This window comes from Nesoenas mayeri, assembly GCF_963082525.1.
Source record: "Nesoenas mayeri genome assembly, chromosome: 1".
Lineage (NCBI taxonomy): Eukaryota > Metazoa > Chordata > Aves > Columbiformes > Columbidae > Nesoenas > Nesoenas mayeri.
In genome coordinates this window covers 205,900,911-205,923,207 of record NC_137541.1, presented here as the reverse complement: position 1 = coordinate 205,923,207, position 22,297 = coordinate 205,900,911, and the positions used below count along the sequence as shown (strand labels likewise).

Sequence of the window (22,297 nt, the reverse complement as noted above, 5' to 3'; positions counted from 1 at the left end):
ATTGTCAATATTATCCTTTTGTTTCCACTGGCTGAAAAAAAGGAGGAGTTACATTAAAGCATCTCTGAACATCTGAAAGGCATAGCTGGCTTAGAAGCCAGATCTTGAATTATTTAATTGCAAATAGGCGTTCATCTGACTGTTTCCCATACTATATCCTTGTCCTTTCTGCAGGTCTGTGATCCTTGTTTTGCTTTCAGTATTCTGACGTTTAGCTAAAATTGTATTTAGCCTTAATGAAAACGAAAGAAAGAATGTAACTTGGGTTCTTTTCAGGTGATTTAGCTAAAAAGTGACAACTAGATCTCATGATTTGGCAAAAATAAATTTCCCCATAGTATTTCACCTATAACTTCTAATTTGCTGTTTTAGATAATTTGTCCAATAGCTTTGGAAAACAGCTTTTTCTTCATCAGTTTGTTTGTTTTCTTTCTTTAAATATGATATTAATATTCCTAGAGATGGCAGCTTTTCTTTTGGAGTTTAGATAGAAGGTCCTTTGCTATTTGTCATGGAACAAGTGGTCTGTGCAGTTGACCATACTTTCCAGTTGGGCCATCTTAAGGACCATGAAGCCCAGGCATTGGGACTTCCTGCAGAAGTCTTGCTGTGTCAAAGACTTGTGCTCCCTGACACACCAACAGCTGCTCTTCAACCCTTCTCTCAAGTGAACAGTAAAGCTGTGTGATGTGAGAGACTATCCCTTCATTCCCTTTGTTTGCAGGGACTCATTTAAGATTGTTTCATTCAGAAATTCTGCCACAAGCGATATACTTTTCTCAACATGAAGCATTTGGTGTGCTTGGTAAATGAAAGAAAATCCTGTTACCTCTTCCAGGGTATATTTTTGTCTGACTTTGAGAAAGGCAAGGAGACAGCTTAATGCTTATGTCTTTAGTGCCTCATTTCTGAGACAAATGCAACTCTGAAAGCTTAAAAAGGCAAATTATATTTGCAGAGGGAACGTCCTGTGAAACAAAAAACACTAATTAGAATACCCAAAGTATTCCAAGACCACAAAGCCCCGTGTTCAGTATCCCAGATACTGGCTTCTGAATTTTCTGTAGTGATTTATATGAACAAATAGGAAACCTTCTCTTAAATTCTTTAGAAAGAATATTCTCCAGTCATTGAGAGGAAGAAACAGTAGCAAAGCAAGATTTTAGAGGTGATTGAATGTAAAAAAGGATACAATGACACAAAAAGTGTTTAAGATATGATAAAAGATATGTTGCATAAGCTAAAAGAACAATATCCTCAAGGCACACTTGAAGTTTTTATTTTGGAAAGTGATATTTGCAAATAAGGACATAACAGATGTTTGTTGTTTGGTTTTTTTTTTACCCTAAGGTATGTTCAGTTTTTTGTTTGTTTTATTTCTTATGCAAAACAATGTGTAGAATTTCTTATAAAATCAATGAAAAGACCTACAACAGAGAGACCTGAAATAAACATAAATTTACAGCAAATAATTTAATAAAGTTGTTTAGTGTAGGCACTACATTTTATATAGGGAAACTGAAAATGAACTCAGTGTAAATGGTAGGCCAAGGGTAAATCTTGTCCACAGCCTGTAGGTCAGATGTGTATGATTTCTAAATTCTAATAGTTATCAAATGCCATAGCCAAAATTTCTGACAATTATTTTAAAGTAATACTTTAAAATTCTGTTATAGCAGATCACATCCCCTCTTTAATGAAGTTAAAATAATTGTAGTTTAGGATTGTACTATGTAGTTACAGAGAGATGTTGAGATGGCATTAAAAGTGCCCACCTTCTTGCTGGCATCAGTTTTCACAGAAAGGTCATTTGTGATAAGGCTGTTGTGATTCAAGCCAGCAACAGAGGGACAAGACCTCGGCCTCACATGAAGAAGGTACTGGCCAGGCAGCACTTAAAGAAGTCAGATATTTTTGTACTTGCAAGTCCTGATGGTTGTGATCCCAGACAGAAACTTAGCTGGTGAGATATGAGTGCTGAAAATGATCGGTTCTGAACACTTGTGTGAAGAAGGTAAATTGAAAACTAGAAAGGGTAAGCAGAAAACTTATCTTCGTTGGAGTGAACAAAAGGAGCCAAGGGACTCTAAAGCCATCAGTTTCCTTTCAGAATCCCAGAATACTAGAACAGGCAGTAAATCTCTCTACAAGCACCTAGAAAAACACTTGAAGAGTAATGATTAGCAGAGGATGCCATACTCCTCTTTTGCAACTCTTTTTCACATTTTTCTCAGGTGATGCCATGTGTCGGGAGGGTTTAACGCTAAAAGTGGTGTGGAAAAGGAAAACAACGTAAAAAAAAAAGTGTAATTTAGTAGAGACAACTGCAAGGTGCCTTAAGCAGAAATAATCAAATAATCTAGTAAATAGCACTTAACAGAAGACTGTCAAGACAACAATCCTGTAGAAGAGTATCTAGAACTTGATTAGCTGTAGCAGCTTGTCTTTACATGTCATGCTGTGATAAAACATTCAGATGCTATATTGGGATTTATAAATTGAGATACGGTTTATAACACATACGAGCAATCCTTTCATCCTTCATAGGTAAAGCTTTGAGCTTTCCACTTCAAGAAAGGTGTAGGCCAGTTGAAGGGAAGTTGGAAGGACTCCAGGGGAAAGCTGTAAAAATCATCAGAGATTTACAAAGCCTGTCCTACTAGGGAAGAATGAGTGATCTGAAGTCATTTATCTGAAATACCAAAGACTTAGAGGGGAGTTATGGGCCCCTGATAACAATCTTCTTGCCTTGCAGCACATCTTTGAAGAGTGAGTTTGTTCTGTGTGCCCCCTAGGGAGGGCGGGGAACAAAATTCAACAGACAAATCGCAAGAAGTGAGATTTGGACTGGATTTAGCACAAGTGAGGATTGTGATGTGATGGATTGCCAGGCAGGTAACCTGGTCTGTAGCATGGAAATATCCAGGTGTGCCGAATAGCCATTTGTTAGCCATGATGCAACTACAGCTGGTTCAGCCTCAAGTCAAGAAGACAGAGTAAATGATCCATTGAGTTTCTTCCAGCCCTAAGATTCAGTGAGCATAGCAATATTTTCTTTTTTCACTGCAGTATGAAAGCAAACAGTAAGCATAAGGATATTTAAGTCCTGCACCTACAGAAATAAAAAAATGTGTCTTCCAGACAAAAGACACAGATTTTTCCTTTGCTTGTTGTCACCATTTAAGGTTGGGCTGGAACTTAAGTAGAATAACAGATGGTTCTTATTAACACCTTCCTGCCCCAGAAGAGAAAATGAAAGGAGAAAAGGGAGAGAGACTTACGAGTTCAAAAAGTAAAACAGCTTTAATAAAACAATATCAATAAATATTGATAATAATAAAAGTTTAAAAAAATATATACAAATCCAATATTAAGCGGAATAGCACATGACAGTGGGTCTCACTACTGACGCTGCAGGGCAGGGACCAGGAAGCCCTGGACTGGATCCAGCAGCAGACAGGAACTGGATTCATGAATGAATGGAACTGGATCAGAATCAGAGGCAGAAGAATGGGCAGAATCTTCCTCAGATGCCAACTATAAAAGAAGGGAGAGCGACCCCTGTAATCTCTCAGTTTTAAACTGAGAATAACATGTATGGGATGGGATACTTCGTTGGTCAATTTTTGGCCACCTGTTCTGTCTGTTCCTCCCTGCAGGTGAAACCCTAATATGGTGCTTTCACATGTGGAACATAAAAGATTTAATTGTGACCTTTTGTTACTACTGGTTATACTTATTTCAAGTATAACGAGGGGCCTTTCTGCATAACATTCTTATTGTTACCTTGGTAGCATCTATAAACATCAGGCGATATCCATCCTAATAGCAGGTGCTGTCTGACAAATGTGTTCAATTTCAGAAAGGGCAGTTACTTAGAAGAAACTTCAATAAGAGGAAAAATCACTGAAAGGATCATTTGTTTTGTCCTGGTCCAAACCAGGACACTTGTTCTCAACAGTAATTTAGTATTTTTGTTTTTCTTTTTTTTTTTCTTTTTGCTTTAGTTGTGGCTAGGAGGGCTAAAACATTTTTAGAAAATAAACTTCTCCATATATGAAAATATTAATGAATACTAGAACAGATAAACTGCAGTCTCAATCTGCATTGATTTATTCACATCCAGCTTGGACTTCCCTGGCTTTCCAACCTTTCTGTTTCTCACGCCAGAATTATGCTCCTTAGGAAACATTTTGTTCAGGTGGGTGGCTGGTTCTTCACCAAAGGCTGTTCCCAAGCAGGTCTCAGTATTTGGAGGCTGGTCAAGACTCCTTTGTCTTGGACCATACTAAGGCTTTTAATAGTAAGACTTCATACAGAACAGTTTTGTCCAACTTTAGGCAGAGCTGGGTTTTTTTGCACCTAAAATCAGTCCTGTGGGTTTGAGGTTCTGCATTTGTGAGTCTCACTAGAATGAATCTTCTCATCCAAATAGCCAACTAATATTTCCAAAGGGTGGCCTAGAAGTGGTCTGGAAATAAATCAACACTTTAGTACATTCATTCATTCATTCATTCATTCATTCATTCCCCCAGGGTTTCACTTTATGTTAGGAATTCTGTGTACATCATTCCCAGATATTGAGACCGACACCTTACCTCTGGCATTGCAGGGAACTCCAGGAATTGTTAAATGGAATAGCTGATGGAAAGACCCTGCTCACACCCCTCCTAGATAGAACCCCTCAAGGGTCTAATATCAGAGTCTTGTGCTATTCTATATCTCATTAAGAGCCCTCATGAAAAATATCAGCAAAACCCTTACTCAGAGAAAATCTGTAGCATAACCCAGCCTGAAACAATCAGATTTTAGTGTTAGGTCCGAGTCTCAATGCTGCTAAGTACAAGCTCTTAGAAATTCTTTCATGATCTTGGACAAGTCTGAAAAAAAAAATCTGTATTTCTGAATGCATATTTCAAACATGGGTTCACATTATCTTTCTAGTTAGGTCTGCTAGAGTACAATTCCCGTAGTGAATATTTAGTGTAGTTTCTGAAAAGTCCAAGTGTCTGTTCTTACTCATTTTACTCTATGAGAGTAAAAGGTGCTTATCACTGGCAAATAAAACATTTTTGTTTCACTTTGTTTCTTAGAGTATTGCAAGAAAGCATCATCAGTAAACTGAACTAAGGGACCATAGTTTCAGAGAGACAAAAAGAGTCAAAGCAAAGTGCAATGACTCATGAATCCATTTTCAGAGTGTCTTCACCTTATTACTACAGTTCAATAAGCACCATCTCTTTTCTTTCTCCATGTCACTTATGGGCTTGTAAACTTTTAACATCAGGGCTATGTAAATTCCCCTACTTAAAACAATATTCTTGTAAATTTGTTTTGTGATTTCTCTCTCCATTTTTTAAAAAGGAAGTAACTGAATGGATGGCAAATTATTTATGGGTTGATCACAAATAGATAAGAAGCTAGAAGATGAACTTTGATTTCATTTTGTATTTTCAAGCTTCAATATAATTGACAGTAAGCTTTTAAAGAAAGTATTTCTGTTCAGCTTTGCAACAAGGATAATAAGATAAATGCTAAATTCCCCTCATTAGCTGGAGGATGAACAAAAGAAACTGATGAGTTTCTCCCTGACATTTATGGTTGTTGAACAGATCCCAAACTGAGAGTCTGCTTCTTCTGTCTCCATTTTATTGGTGGCAAATTATTAAATATTTGTCTAGAAGAGCCATCCAGCTTAGAAAGCAGTGACCCAGCTGTACTCAGTTAAAGATATATTGCCTGAAGTTGTATAAAGCAAATAGCATTTGTTCATGAGTTAGAAGAGTTATCTGCTATGCCAAGTCCATAGGTTTCAAAAATGAATCTTGATCAGAAAAATGGCTGGAAAAGCACAGCTTTACATAGTACCTTGACTTTAAAAAAAACCTAACATCTCATCAAAAGCTAATAACTATTTTAAAACAGATCTATGTGTGCACATCTACAGGATCAAATGCTCTTCATTTATGCTATTAGGAGGTGAAATAACTTGTGCTGCTGTCAGTAATTATAGTAATTGGTGCAGAAAATTATGTAGGTACTATTAGTTAATGACAGAAAAATATGATCGACTGTCACCAGGATTTAAATAGGGTCAAGTGAAATTTAAGTGCATGAGCTATGAGTGAAAGGGAAAAAGACCTTTAAGATTTCGTTTGAATTTTCTGATGAAGAGAGGAGACAGGGAACGGGGACTTTTCTCAGTTTTACACCAGTGAGATCAAGCTCTGCCATGTTGTTCCCATTTCCAGATACTCCTCTAAATGAAAACCTTGACTATTGGCTACATATTAAGGGAAAATGGGATTTCTAACAGGGTATGTAGTTAAAATAAATACAGCTACAAGAACATATTATGGTAATGAGGCTAATTACCTTAAAAACTTTTGTTAGGAAAAAGAAAAGGACATTAGACTTCATCTGATTTCCCACTGCTTTCAACTCATGTGCATAACTACTCTGAATTAAGCATCCTCACAAGGCAGCCAAAGGTGGTTAAATCCAAATCTCTCAAGCCCAGTGCTTCTCTGGACAGGGTGAGTTAAAGGCTTGATATTTCATTCTCTAATCAGAAAAGGTTGATAGTACCAGTGTATCTGCCAAAGCAAAAATTTGAGAAATATGGAATAAGCATTATTACACTGTTTGCTTCCCCTATAACAATAATAGATTTGTCTTAGCTCTAAGGACCTTTGCAAATCTATGATCACTGACTCCTTTCTCTCTCTTAAGCTTTGGAGAGCAGTTTTATTGTTCCCTTTCCATGCATTAGGACACATGCTCAAAAGGCATATTTTTCCTGAATTTTTGTCAGATTCATTGCTAGCCTGGATACACATTTCTGTCCTACTCACTGCAGCTACTTGTTTCTGTCCCTGCATCTTTCCTTCTTATCACATCCCCCAATTCAAGTTCACTGAACAGCACTGATAAGATTACAGTGCTCTACATAGGGGTTACAACTCCTGATAAAGTACCTTGTACAAAACTGTGCTGCCAGGAAAGGGAATACATGGACCCGACACCATCCTCAGCCACTCGCTGTTATTGCTGCCATCTCTGTAGATTCTGGTGAATATGTACCTGCTCTGTGATTCAGACTGATTAGTTTTGGTGTTCACACCATTTTCAGCTTGCCAATCCACTTGGCTTGAAAACTTTCATGGCTGACATAAGGCAGGCAGTGGGAAAGTGTGGCCAAAGGCATGGAGGAGAGCAGAGTCAGCTCTTTTGGCAATAGTGAGTCTTTAGATTAGCATATGTCAATCTTAAAAATGCTCCCTGCAACTCCCAGCTTGGATTTGACTTCTAATTAGGACAACTGGGTGCTTAGAATGATGGAATCATGGAATGGTTTGGCTTGGAAGGGACCTTTAAAGATCATCTAGTCTGATGTCCGTTCCATGGGCAGCGACATCTTTCACTGGATGAAGTTACTCAAAGCCACATTCAGCCTGAATTTGAACAGTCCCAGGGACATCTTCTTCATCTGTAGTCATGCACAATCCAGTTGATTTTTGCCCAAGTGAATGAAAGGGTAAGGGTGAAGATGGGTCAAAATAAAACAATACAATACAAACCCTCTTGATAAGAAAAATTACACTAGTGCCAAGGAAAATAGAATAAGAACAAAATGGTAGCTTTTAACAGTCCATATCACATTCAGCTATAGAGTCACTTATGCATTGCTCCCTGCAAGATGTAAATGATTCTGTGTTGAGGGTTTAGATTGCAGGATGACAATAAAACCCTGACAGATGTATTGTTCACCTCCTCTCGCCCCCCCACTTCCCCCTTTTGCCCCTCCCTCTCCCCCTTCCCACTCAGGACAGGCGATCGGGAGGGAAAGAAGGACAGAGAGAAGAGAGTTGGAAAAATTAACCATGTTTTACTAATGCTACTAATAAGAATAAAGAAAATAACACAAAATATACAAAACCAATCTTGAAAGTCTCAGCAACTGCAGAGCTGGCACTCAAAGTCCTGGACTGGACTCTGCAGCCAACCGGAGCTGGATTCAGTCTGTCACTAGGCCTCAGTTCACAGGGACAACTAGCAAGGTCCTCTCCTAATGTCAGCCATAAGGAAAAAAGGGAAAAAGGGATGAGATCCTCGTGATCTCCCACTTTTATATGAAGCTTTCACGTGAATGGGATGTTATACACAGTTGGTCAGTTTCTTGGTCACCTGTTTCTCGTTGCCCCACTCGTGAGATGTGAATCTGTCCTTATCAATAAGTTAGCATTCCATTGCTATGTTTACCAAAACATGTATCTGGTTCTCCAGGAAAATGCAGCTAATATGAAGCTTTAGCTGACAGGCAAAATTCACTAAAAGAGAAACTTGGTTTTTAACAAAGCCAGGACATTCTGTCACACAGAGAGACAGACAGATGATCTCTACCCTAATCAAAAATTCTGATTTTTAGTGACTCTGGATCTGAGAACTATTTGTCCTTGTGGGTGCACCAAAAATGTGCAACAACTTCCTGCATGAACAGGAAGTGAATGTGCATGTGCAGCTTCTGCGTAGTCATATGCAAACCTGGCATGGAAATGTAAGAATATAAAAGAAGTTTTAAAAAAATCAAAGTACAAGCAGTTAACACTGGTCCAAAGTGGCAAATCTTGGATTTATCTGCTTTATATTTACCTTTATTTAAAAAAAAAAATAAACAAACACATAATTTTATTGGTTTTAACATGAAGTATTTAGACTCGGTGTATCATGTGGTCTTTCCTAAAAACACTGAACTGCTTCCTATAATTCTTGGAGTTGCAATATGTTTCAAAAATGAAATATTTTTCTCTTTCTTGCACATACACTTGTGAAATTGTGACAGTGTGATTTAATTTGACTTTCAGTGAACTTAAATCCTGATGAATCCTTTAAAAATCAACTTATTGTCAACAACTAGGAATACTGCCTTCTCTTTTCAAGAAAAATTTTAAAGTATTCTTAAAAAAAATCCTGTTGTGCAATTAGGCCACTGCTCATTGTCTGTGCTTTCTGGGCAATTTATTCCTAATTAATTTGAATAAATGTAAAAATATAGAATAAACACAACTTCTAATGAGGCTCTAAGTGTATTTTCCTAGAATACTGTTTCTTTTTTTTTTTCAACTACATCTGAAGGGAATGTATCTTTAGGGAAAAATACATGCAGGCAAAAAAATCGTAATGGGAAAAACATTTAACTGCAAAACTGAATGGAAAAGAAGGGATTGTTTTCATTTGCATGTTAGGTTTTTTTTACAAATTTCTACAAATAAGAGCGTAATGTAACAAGATGTGTTTTCAAGGCTTTGTTTAAGATTACAGAAAGATTAGCTTTACTGTTATGATAATGAAAAACCAGTGTTATATCTACTGTAGCTACAACGCGATTGTTTTTACACATGCACTTTCTGCCTTGCAGGTATGTTAACATTTGCACCATATTCTCACTTCCCATTTTGCCCTGTCTAGCTGGAAATGTTAATTTTTGAGCCAAGCCATGTAGCCCTGTATCATGAGAATAGATTCCTTTCTTTCTTGTTGTAAGCCAATAGATTAAACTGCAATGATTGATTCTGATGCTCAAAAAGAGTGAAAAAGCAGTTCGAAAAGAGATGTAATTGTTTAAATTTGCTTCTGAGGCCAGAGCAGAGCAACTTGGCAAAAAGATCCCTGAAATATCCAGAAGAGTTTTGTTTTGTTTTGTTTTGTTTTAATATTGTGAATGTTTTTGCATTTGGAACAGGTATAAGGAGCTGTAGGTAGCAACATGGTAGCCACATTTTAAAATCGTGTGTTTCCTGATGATATGGATAGCCATTTCTAAAGTTTGAAATGGAGACTGCAAACCTGCTCAGATATTCTTAATTAAAGGTCTTGGATCACCAGCCAACAGCCACTGCCGCTGTCTCTCCTCCGTTGAGTTTTAGCTGGCTGCCATTCTGCCAAACCTTTAGCCCTTCACAGAGCTATTCGGTGTAGTAGGAATGTACATATGCACCAGTGCACCGAAGACATTTTAATCTCTGTGAGATCATTATCTCTGCTCTCTCATTCTCATCAAGCAAGCAACGAGAACAGACCTCTGCAGATTCCTGCACTGGGCTGCGCAGCAAGGTTGAGAGGGGATCTCATCAGTGTTTATAAATATCTCAAGGGTGGGTGTCAAGAGGATGGACCAGACTCCTTTCAGTGGTGCCCAGCAATAGGAAGAGGAGCAATGGGCACAGACTGAAGCACAGGAGGTTCCATCTGAATATGAGGAGAAACTTCCTTACTGTGAGGTGCCAGAGCCTGGAACAGGCTGCCCAGAGAGATTGTGGAGTCTCCTTCTCTGGAGACATTCAAACCCACCTGGACACATTCCTGTGTGATCTGCTCTGGTGAACCTGCTTTAGCAGGTGGGTTGGACTGGATGATCTCCAGAGGTCCATTCCAACCCCAACCACCCTGTGATTTTGTTACTATGATGTTTTAAATTTTTTTTCTATTAAATTAAGAATAATTGAACTTAGAACTAACTATTTTATTGCAATTTATTTTTAAAATTTGAATTTGGAGTGTTTAAACTTTATGCACATGAAAGATGAAAAATTTTACTAGTTACTTCATACTAAATACCCTGACCAAAATCTGCCTCCATGCAGGAAAGTCCTAAGCCCTCTCTCTGCTGAGGTTGTAGAAGAGTCTGGTCCCTCAGAGAGAAGTGTAACTGTTGCTGTGCAATCAGTGCTCATTTGCAAGGAAAAGGGTTTTTCTTCCTCCTGTATAATCGCAACTGCTGAACAATATCCAGCCACAGCGTCTGTTCTGAGCATGCCAGTCATGTTCTGTGCAAATATTGTGTTGTGTGTGTAAAGGCTCTTCTGAAATCTGACATCTCTGTTACTTCAGTAGTATGGAACAGTGATGCACTGGCAGCCAGAACATAAGGACTAATGAAAATAATAACTATAAAAATAGCTGTGGGCAAGAACAAAGGAACTGTGTAACAACTGCTGGATAAATAGCTGAAAGCATGACAATATAATGAAACACAGTATAGAGGGGACAATAATTTTCTCCTTGTGTAAGGTGGTTTCAGAGAATATTCTTCCTACCTGCTGGCAGTGTACATCGTCTTTATCTGACAACAACTGGGAGATAACCAAAAACGCTAGATACTTCTGCAAAAAAATGTCTAAACAATAAGGAAGATGCTTGATGTTTTTAACCCAAGGCCGTTAGAAACACTAGATAATGATAGGCCCAGCCAGATTTGTAGGGGATTGGACATTTCTGCTGACCAAGGCTATTATCAAATTGTTGGTTCCAAAAAGAGCCCTCTGAAGTGAATATTAGTTAAAGTTTTATAAATCATGCTGTACTTTCGATTGACTTTTTTATCCACAGGACAAAATGTAGTCAAATTTTATTCATCTGAGCCCTTCTAGTATAAGCTGTCACATCAGTCAAGAATAGGAATTATTACAAGAACTCACTCAAATAAATTGATATTTGAATCCACCCCTGCAAATTGAAGGAGACAGAGGGAGGTATATAAAGTGATATTTCCTATGTTTTGGATTAATAGTTTCGCAGAAATTAATTAATGAGATTGAAAATAAAAACAGAATGGGACACCTCTGTAGAGGAAGATCAATCCCTCCTTGAAACATTGTATAATTATTGTGAAACATATTTTAATTTTTGTTTTGTAATGTATTTCATTTCTTGATGTACCAAATAATAAAGGAATCGACTGCCGATAATGAACACTAATAATGAGTCACAACTACAACAAGTTTACTAAACTTCCACAACTGTGGGATGCTACTTTTACATATGTGCTTTATCTCCCCTCCAAGAAAACTAGAATTGGAAAGTAGAGGTTTGAACAAAGGGGCAGGGGGAGATTTTTCCTGCTGCTCCTCTGTATATAGTTAACCTTGTTTCAGTTTGTTTATTCATATAGCACTAGATATAGCTGTGATACCCATCAAAACAAATCAATCGAATGATACCAGTCAAAGCATTTTATATTATGCATGTTCCTTTTCTCCCTCTAAGTGGAATTTGATTAATTGGAAACCTGGATTGGACTTGAGTGCTCCAGGTTTGATGATTTCCTCAGTAGATCCAACAATTTGATACTGCTCTCCCTTTCAGAGGGGAAAACAAAAAATAAAAATGTATAAATATTGAATCTGTATGCTTAAGTAATTTCAACAATAAAACAATGGTGAGTTATATATTTTTAACTGAGTGTTGTAGAAGTGCCTGCTCTGTGGAAAGGCAGCAGCTACCTCAGCTTGGGTTCCTCATTTACTTGTCCAGGTACTGACAGGAGCATGGTCCATGTGTCATGTCCCACAGCACAGCTGGGTTGGCAGTGCCAGGGAAGGTCCTCAGTGGGACAAGTTGTTGTATGGGAACCTTCTACTTATGTTATTTTCTTCTGCTGCCTGAAACACTTCTGGAAAATCTGAGTTCATACAGTGTTCTGGAGCAAATCAGTTTGTTTCACACCTGTAGAAAATGATTGTGGCAAAATACAAGAGAATATGGGAAAGAAGGGTGATATTTATTTATGAAATCTCCAAATGAGTTACCTAGTTGTGGTCATTCTCTCGTATATTTCATTCATTTTTCATTTCACCCTTATCCTCACAAACCCCAGGATGCCAAAGTCGTCTGGCTCACTCATGACACAAAATACATGGGATGTTGAACCCTCACCACATCTCATGGCATTTTCTTTATTTGTGACTATAAACTACTTTTTCACAGATGTTTTAAAGCCTCTAGAGTCCCCTGTTGTTATGAGATGGTCATTTACTTCGCTATTTCTTTCTTCAAACTCTAAGTCTTAGACAAGGCAGTTGCTTCTTGCCTGTTTTTCTTAATTTGGTAAACACTTGTCTTTTTTGTTATTATCTGCTTTCCTGTTGGGCTTACAGGCAAGGGAATGACAAATGTCACGTGCTGTAATCTTACTGCCAACACCTCACTGTTACAGTGCATGGTCTTCTGCTGACCAGGCAGCTGTGCTGTGGTCTTGACAGGGTCCAGACATTCTGCCCAAGCTTGACAGAAATTAATCACTTTTAGTTTTATCACTAGGAATGTTCTATATTGTCAATACACAGAGTGCCTCTAAGCTTTGTTACTAATTCTGGTGCTTACATGTACCTTTCCATATATTTCATTTGTTTCTAACCTAATATTTCTATTACATATTCTGTGCATATTGTGGCTTCACCAGTTCACTCTGTGTTCAACAGGTCACTTGGATGGTGGTAAGGGATGCTGTGGTAAAGACAGGAATCCAGCAATTAAGAATTGTGCCTTTTGTGTCTCTAGATCACACTGTTTTGGTTAACTACCTGCAAATCAAACACTTCTTAATTACATTTTAAGGTCGTGACTTACATTTGACTTTCTTTGGCTGCCACATTATTTGGAGGTTCCCAGCTAGGACTATGAAACTTATGTTGGATTTACCCTCTAAAATCCTCATTCTGTTTGCTGGCTTATAATAAACCTGGTTTTCTGTGTAGGATAGTAGCAAAATGCAGCATACCCTTTGGGTTATGAGTGAGACTTTTTTTTTGACTTAACTTATTAGAAAGCTGACATTAACTAGCTGTACTTGATCTTTTAGGAGGGAGCCTCTTTGGTTACTGGAAAGTGAAGTGTCAACAGTGTGGTTCATCCCCTGTGTCTTAAATTGTGATTTTATTATTATGACACTGAGGCACCTGTTGTGGGACTAATCATAGGGGTGCCTCCATGCCTCATTTTTACCAGAATATTTATTAGGATATAAGTTTTTACTAATATAGTGATGCATTTAAAACATATATCTGATGCAGCAAATAATGCAAAAGAGATGCAGTTACTGGTTACCTTTTTCTGAAATAGCTATGATTGAGACTTGGGAGGCTTTTTCATTGTTTTGGCTGCAACTTTTTTTTTTAATGACTTCATTACCTTTTAAATTATTTTAATATCTTGTTTGCTGATAATCCAGGGGGAGGGGGAAATAAATAAATATCCTTGACTATTGTTAATATCACTAGTTTTCCTACAGTTTCCAGTTTTGATGGAATAGCTCCTTCCCCTGTTCCTTCCCTCTTTCTGATAGCAGTAATGTCTCTTCTCTCATTGCACTATTACATGTTATTATTGACAGCACCAGCTCCTGCATCTGTGGAACCCAAAGGTAGATTAATTTTACTAATACCTATCCAGTGGCAATGGAAAGAAATAGAGTTTAATTGGTCTTTCCTAGTTTTCATATTGTCCCAGTCCTATATGTGCCTAATCTCTCCAGTGGTTTTGAACAAAGTCAAGTGTGACTTGGATGTACACCAGTATTAAATACAGTTCTCTTTCCTTTTTCCTCTTGGAGTAGTCTTCTCTTCTTCATAGAACCACAGAATCATAGAATGGTCTGGTTTGGAAGGGACCTTTAAAGATCATCTAGTCCAGCTCCCCTGACATGGGCAGGGGGATCTGCTAGACCAGCTTCCTTAGCCAACCTGACGTTGAACACTTCCATGAGGGAGCATCCACAACTTCTCTGGCAACCTGTTCCAGTGTCTCACCACCCTCATAGTACAAAATGTCTTCCTTATATCCATTCTAAAGATTCCCTCTATCTAATACCTCTTGTGAGGAAACTGGGCTTTCTGTCGAAGATGAGGTGCTGCTGTGAAGCAGATTGCACGTGAGTAAAATAGGGAGTGAGATGCAGGACGTTCCATAAAGCGACTCCTGATCTTCTGTGTTCTGATGGCAAAGCCTTCCTAACCACAGGAGTCAGTAAGAAAAAGGCTCTGCAGTTAAATATGCTATTTTTTTTTTTTAATGCAATGGAGCACTGAAAAGGACCAACTTTAAAAAAGTGCCTTATTCCCATTGTTCCCAAATGTTTGAATGATTCTCTGCTTTCAAAATAGAGTGATAATCTGATATGAAGCTAATCTGATGTAGCTAGTGACAAGATGGATCCACACCACGGATGCACAAACCTTTCTGAGGTCTTAATACAAAAGAGAAACCTTCCATGTAAATGGCGGTAAGACTCTAACTCAAGTCGTGAACTTCTGTAGCACTCATCTTCCCGCCCACTACTTCTGACATCCAGCCCCTAGCCTTTCAGAAACCAAAACTGTGATTCATCTCATCTCTTTCAGATGTCTCTCAGATGAGATGAATCATACTTTAAAAGCCCTTAATGAATTTTCATTGATTATAAAGGTAGCATAAATGATTAACATAGTTGTCTGATGTCATTTGGCCATATGAATCCTACACAAAAATTTTATTGGAGTATACTTTCCTGGTGTCCTAGCAATTAGCAAAAGCCATTTAAGTAAAATTAAATGGGCTGCTGTTCCATTCCACATTCTTCCCAAGAGGAAATCTTTTAAAGCAGGCAAGTGTGATTAGGCAATGTAACTAGATCATTATCGAGAGGAAAGCCAAGAAAATGCCCTCATTTGTCTCTCCCACCCACCCTCCCTTTTCACCCTGCAGTATTGCCCCTTGTTTTTCTCCTTTACACCTTTTTCTATATTTTTATATTTATTTTTATATCCAGTGCTGTTTTTGTGGATCCCAAAGGCAAGCCTTGCTTACAAACACAATGTAGTCCCAACACAGCTGCATTTTCTGTAGACTAGAGAAGCAGAAAAAGATGCTCCTTTCATCATTGTAAACATCACTTCTGTAATGGGGGAAGCCTGTTTCAGTCCTCTCATTTTGCAGTTTCACACGCCATTTGCTATATAACCATGCAAACAGCAAAAACACCAGCACCCACTCAGCACTGCAGAAAATGGATGATCTTTGCTACTATTTACTTACGTTGCAGCAGGACCTGGTTGCATTAGGGGCCCCTTTGCACAAAATACAGAACAGCTATATGATCAGAAATGACCTTGCCCTTTACAAGTATACAGTGTCAATAAAGGGAAGAGAAGAGGATCAAAGCTCACCCCAACCTAATCTTCCTGAGGTCATGCCCAAGGTGAGCAGAGAAGCTGAAGAAAGCTCTCCAGCTGCAGTCCAGCCCACTCGTTTGCTCTCATCATCATTCTGGAATACTCTCAGATCTTCACTTTACCGGTAGAAGTGAGTGCAGATGTTTTGGGGGTCAAAAGGTTAATAATTATATCGCCGAGTAACATTCTTCAATCATTGTTCCTTGTCCACAACTAATGTTTTAAGGAAAATTTCAATTCTTGATGTTTTCATAGAATATCTTCTTGCTTCTTTGTGAGTGGTCCTAGAGTAATGAACAAATTTTTCAATGCTGAAGAAATAGTAATCTTTTTATCCTTGTAGTTGTTCTGGCAACAGTACATAAATAGTAACAGTGATCACCAGCTTTAGCCAGAAATTAAATGATGTTTTATTTTAATTATCCCATGCTTCTGAATTGACTTCATGTGTATTGTTAATAGTCATCTTAATTAATTAAGTAGCATTTCAATTTGAGATAATAATAATTCAGAGGGTTTTGTCATTTACTGGTTTGGCACGATCTATTAAGTAGTCCATTATGTTATCTGATCTCAAATCTTTTTTAAGCTAAAATATCGAATGAAAATAATGTAAGAAAAAAGAATAATTCACTCAAAAAAGTTAATCTCCCTACTCATGCAGCTTCTAAAAGAGCCTGTGTGTATAATAGATACCCTACTTTAAGTTTCATTGTACAAGCAATCAGATTGGTGAGTTTGCAATAAAATGCCCAATTCCAGGCAAATAATTTTTTACTATTGTATTTTACTCCTCAGGCTGAAGCTATTACTAACATGTTTGTTTTAAGAACAACTGAACAGCATAGATTTCATAGATAAAACTAGTGATTAGTCTCTAAATAGCTATAACTATTTTTTTTCTGTACAGCTAAAAGAGAAATGCCTGGTTGAAGCAACAGTCTAAGCAGGTTATTGTCAGTAACAGCTTATTTGTTCAGCTGGAACTTGCCATTAGCTATATGTTCTATAAAAAAATAGCTGTATGAAGTAAATTTTTATGGAAATAAAGCACAGTAGTTTCTGTCTTTTCTCTGAGAGCTAAAAATGTTATTATAAATGAAAGCAGTGATTTGTCTGTTTTTGCAATGTGCCAGAGGATAGGAAAATTAGGAAAAGGTTAAATCTGTCTTTTTTTCCCCTTCCCCCAACACTTATTTATTTTTCCTTCCTTTTCTAGAATCATATTGGCATGAATTATTGACATTGTTCCAAAATTTGGTTCTTTGGGTGTTTATCTAGGAATTTCACAGATCACTGAGCGGAAGTTATATATGTACAAAGGACTATTGCTTTCTTTTATATATCCATAGCCATTCTTTCTGTCCTAGAAAAACATGTGAAACAGATTTCAATTCAAATATCTACACTGTTCATATTTTCACAGACCCTTTACTGTGATACTACAGAAACTTGTGAAATCTGCTGTATAGCTCTGCAAGGATTTTCCAAATTGTGTGGACAATTAAGAGTAACTTTAATTTTGTTCTGATAGACAGTGAAGTATTTTATACCAATATTAAGCAAAAGAAACTCAAAGCTTCAGCGTTTTATTTGTAGTCATGACAAGTTGTGCGAAAATGTCTTGATGTGGGTGGCACTGGACCCTGGCAAGGACAAGCCATGGGTTTAGAATCCTCATTGGTTCAATTCTTTTTGTCTCTACCTTTCTATAATTGTACATAAGAAAGAACTTCCTTAATTTACTTCTGTCCCTGACCTGTCAGGAAAAGTGTGAGAGTATTGACCCCACAAATATCTCTTATGTTATTTTTATTTCTGTAAAAAATACTGTAATTGTACAGTAGTTTAAATGCGTGCTACTCTTGCACTCCTCTTTAATGTTATATATTGTATTGCTAATGTTTTGCTTTCCATATCTTCTCCAGGTCTGGGTTTCAGTATCGCAGGAGGGGTGGGAAACCAACACATCCCTGGGGACAACAGCATTTATGTCACCAAGATTATTGATGGAGGAGCTGCTCAAAAAGATGGAAGGTTGCAGGTTGGAGATAGACTTCTTATGGTAAGTATGGCAAACTTAATTCACATTTTATCTGTCTGAAAATTGTTTAATACTGATAATTTAATTCATACATTTAATTATTAAAACATTTATAATTATTTTATACATCCATCATCTTCATTTTTCCCATTGTTTATATATATTTCTGAGACTGCAGTAAAAAAGCATTACACTAGAAAACCAACATTTTATGAAAAGAAGACAATGGTTTCTATTACTTCGACTACCCTTCAACTGCATAGAAAATAAACATATTATGCATATTAGTGAAAAGTCGAAATGTACCATGAAAATTTACAGCAGGGTTTTAGATGAACTGTAAATTATGGTGGTACTGATTCTATTTAAGAAAATTAAAAGATGTGAAAACATGCCACTAAACTCTCATGTGTAACCACTGTCAATGCCTACATTTCAGTACAGGTGTGAATGCATTATGTATATGAACTATATATTATAGATGTCTCAAAATATATGTTTTCCATCTTTTTCCTTGTGGAAATGTACTTATTCTTCTGATGGATCTCACATTAGGAAATTCTTCCGATATCTGCAGTGCCAGTACATTGTTCCCCATAGATAATTCTTTCCCACTCTCAGAGCTTGTTTAATTCTTTGTTAAGGGGGAAATCCTGACCCTGGTGAATCAGCAGAAGCTAATCTATGTCAAGTTGTATTCATGTCAGTGCAATTGCTTAGATTTCAGCAGGCAGTGAAATATTTTCTGAATGAGTGCCATGAAAAAATGTACTGCAGTAGCTCTGTTTTGTGATGTGATATCTAAGCAGTAAAAAATTGCTCTGACCTTTTCCTGCTGCCTGCAAAACTGTGTCTAATTGAAGTTTTCTTTATTTAGCTAGAGACACTGTGTTCCAGTCATGTGAAGATGACTATTCATTTTATACAGGGTATTAAACAGAACAGGAAAGTCACTTGGTTGCTGGGTTGGTGACTGTTTGACTCTTTTCAATTAACCCAAGTGGATAGATAAAGCAGCTTAAGGATCAAATGGTGTTATCGAATTCAAAGCAAAATGAAACTAGAACTTACCATTTCTTTGACATTTCTTCTTTGCAGGAGCTCAGCACAATAAAATTCAAGTCACTGCTTTATGATGAAATTTGGCTCATTTTTCTATAGAAATGTATTTTTGTATTTGCTGAAGTCGCAGCTTTTTTTTTTTTTTTATTTTGCATCTTGTAGTAAATCTGCTTGTGTTCAGCTGTTGTATTTTTTATGACGAGAATTCCTCACAGCTTTTGCCTCTGTAAAGTTTTGTTACCTTACTCTTCCAAATCACTTAAGGTAATTATATACAATAAATAAATAGATAGATAGATAGATAGATAGATAGATAGATAAAACCCCACTCCTGTATGCACCAATAATTATTTTATACACCATTATGTATAAATTCATTCTCTCCAGATGTTTATAGGATTTGCATATTAAGCGTCTCTTCTCAGTCTTGAACCTGTGACTCACTGCAGTCAGATATATTAATAAGAGTTTCTTCATTGTGACAAATCTAAACTCCTGAATCTGGCCTCTGAAAATACGCAGAGGTCATTCTCACTATGTTTAATGTCACATCTTTAGACTGCTTTCCTTTCAGTCTGGAACAGTTCTTGATTTAACATCATCTCCTTTTATCACTGCATGTGTAATGAGGAAAAAAAAACAAATATCATAATATCACTCTCTGCTAGTCATGTACTTCTAGATCAAGCTTTTCAAGGTTGCATAAGAAAATCCTAGTCAGCTTGCTCTTTGTAGACCTTAATCATTAATGTGGAGATGAGTTTCAAATATAAAAATCTATTTCTGAAATGCATGCAGATACAGCCACATTTTCTGGTTCTCTCCAGCAAGAGTCTCTGATTTCTTTATAACTTGTGTGCCTTCAGTATTTTTTCCTCTTCTATTTTGTGAAGTATCTGTCAGCTCCTGGCATTTACTTCATGTTCCTTTCTGAAAAGTGAGTGAAAGAATTTATTACTTTCTTTTGGCAGTGTATCAACACTTGTCATCTATACAGCCCTATTTCTGCTTCACTAATTCCTTATTGATTATATATTTGAACATTTCCTTCTTTTTCTTTCATTTTTTCTTCTCAGTAGTGTGTCCTCTCCTGATCTTTATTTTTTCCACCATTTCTCTATAAAATTTACCAGTGTATCTGTGCTCTGATACGTTTGAAATGCTTTCAGACCCCAAAGAGCAACCAGATCAAATGCATTAAAATGTAAAATGTAATAAAAGAGATGCTGTAAAATTAAAACTAATATTGAAATATAATGCAATTATATTCTATCTGAACATTTTGCAGTTTGGTGACGCTACCTTTATTAAATGCAGATTGCTAATAGTGTGTTAAGTGTTCAGAAGATATGTTTTGTAAATAACAAGCATTATGACTATTGTGAAATCTATACCAAGGGCATGTTCTGTGGCACCAAGCCTGTACATAGGGCTTATTATCCTGAGCTCTTCCACAAGAAAATGCTCCCTTGTAAGAAACTCCTGAGGTCCCCATTAGTGAAATGACTCAAGGAAGACTTACAGGAAGGAAAATAGTAATTTACTGTATTCTGCTGGTAATGTCTACTACTGGTGTGAAAATGCCCACAGTGAGAATACAACTACAGTGGGTGTCTCAGCTAGGCTGCTTTTCTTTGTTTTGGAAGGGAGTAAAGGGAAGTCACATACCAACCATCATAGGCTAACATTATATTCAGGGTCATCTCTAGGGTCTAACGTGGTTGCTCAGGAATCTTTCCAATTAAATCTCAAAAACCTCCAAGGATGGGGCTTGCACAGCGTCTCTGGGAAACATGTTCCACTGCTCAAGTGTCTGCATGGGGAAAATACTTTTCATTATAACTTGTTTAACCTTCTCATATTTCAACATATGCCTTTTGTCTCTCATTCCATTACCACGCGCCACTCTGAAAAGCTTAGCTCTGTCTTGATGACCTTTCTGTTAGCACTGGGGGGCTGCTGTTGGTTGTCGCCAGAGGCATCCCCTCTCTAATCTGAACAAGCCCAGTTCTTCCAGCTTCTCCTCACTGGACAAGTGCTCCAAACCCAGCCATCCCACCAGCAGTCCCCTGAAACGCAGAATTCTAGAATTATTTTAGTTGGAAGAGATCCTCAAGATCACTGAATCCAACCATAACTTAAATCTAGGACTAAACCATGTCCCTTAGAGCCTCATCTGCACTTCTTTTAAACGTGTCCAGGGATGGTGACTCCACCACTTCCCTGGGCAGCCTGTTCCGATGCCTGACAACCCTTTCCAGGAAGAAATTTTCCTAATATCCAATCTGAACCTCCCCTGGTGCAACCTGAGGCCATTTTCTCTTGTCCTGTCACTTGTTACTTGAGAGAAGAGACCAACACCCTCCATGCTACAACCTTCTTTCAGGTAGTTGCAGACAGTGATAAGGTCTCCCCTCAGCCTCCTGTTCTCCAGGGTGATCATCCTCAGATCCCTCAAGCGCTCCCCATCACACTTGTGCTCCAGACCCCTCACCAGCTCCGTTCCCTTCTCTGAAGTCACTCTAGCACCTCAAGGTCTTTTCTGTAGTGAGGGGACCAAAACTGAGTCCAGGATTCGAGGTTTGGCCTCACCAGTGCCCAGCACAGGGACTGCTGGCTCATGTTCAGCCACTGTTGCTCAACACGCCCAGGTTCTTCTCCTCCAGGCACTTTCCAGCCACTCTTCCCTGAGCCTGTAGCACTGCCTGGGGTTGTTGTGACCCAAGTGCAGGACCCAGCACTTGGCCTTGTTGAACCTCATACAACTGGCCTGAGCCCAACAATCCAGCTGGTCTGGATCCCTCCAAAGAGTCTGTCTACCACTTGCTCCACTTTGTTATCTTTGCTATGATAGGGGACCAAATTGACCACAGTATCTAACTGCGGTTGGGAAGCAATCTTTCCCTGAATCTCCTTTTCTGCTTGTACTTGTAAAGCCCGGGATGCTGTTGGTCTCTTTGCTTCCAGGACACACAACTGGCTCATACCGAGTTTGTTTTCCACTGGGAGGCCCAAGAGTTTTTCCGCAGATCTGCTGCCAGGCTGCGAGTGCCCAGCCTGTGCTGTTGAAGGGGTTTACTCTGTGCCAGGAGCACAACTTATTGTTTCTCCCTGTTGAATATCCTAATGCTTCTGTTGGCCCCTTCCTCCAACCTATCCAGGATGGCAGACCTTGTACGTAGGGACTTGACCCCACAGTGATGTG

General features: G+C 38.0%; 1 protein-coding gene across 6 annotated transcripts in view; it reads left to right on the top strand.

Moving 5' to 3' along the window:
* Positions 1-22,297, top strand: part of DLG2 (discs large MAGUK scaffold protein 2) — a gene marked incomplete at both ends in the record, with an annotated part of 882,996 nt that overhangs the window by 567,072 nt on the left and 293,627 nt on the right. For all 6 annotated transcript variants that reach the window (XM_080346627.1, XM_080346631.1, XM_080346630.1 and 3 more), the window contains one exon: positions 17,915-18,051. In XM_080346627.1, the coding sequence (XP_080202753.1) occupies positions 17,915-18,051 (137 nt within the window). The remainder of the gene's footprint in view (positions 1-17,914; positions 18,052-22,297) is intronic.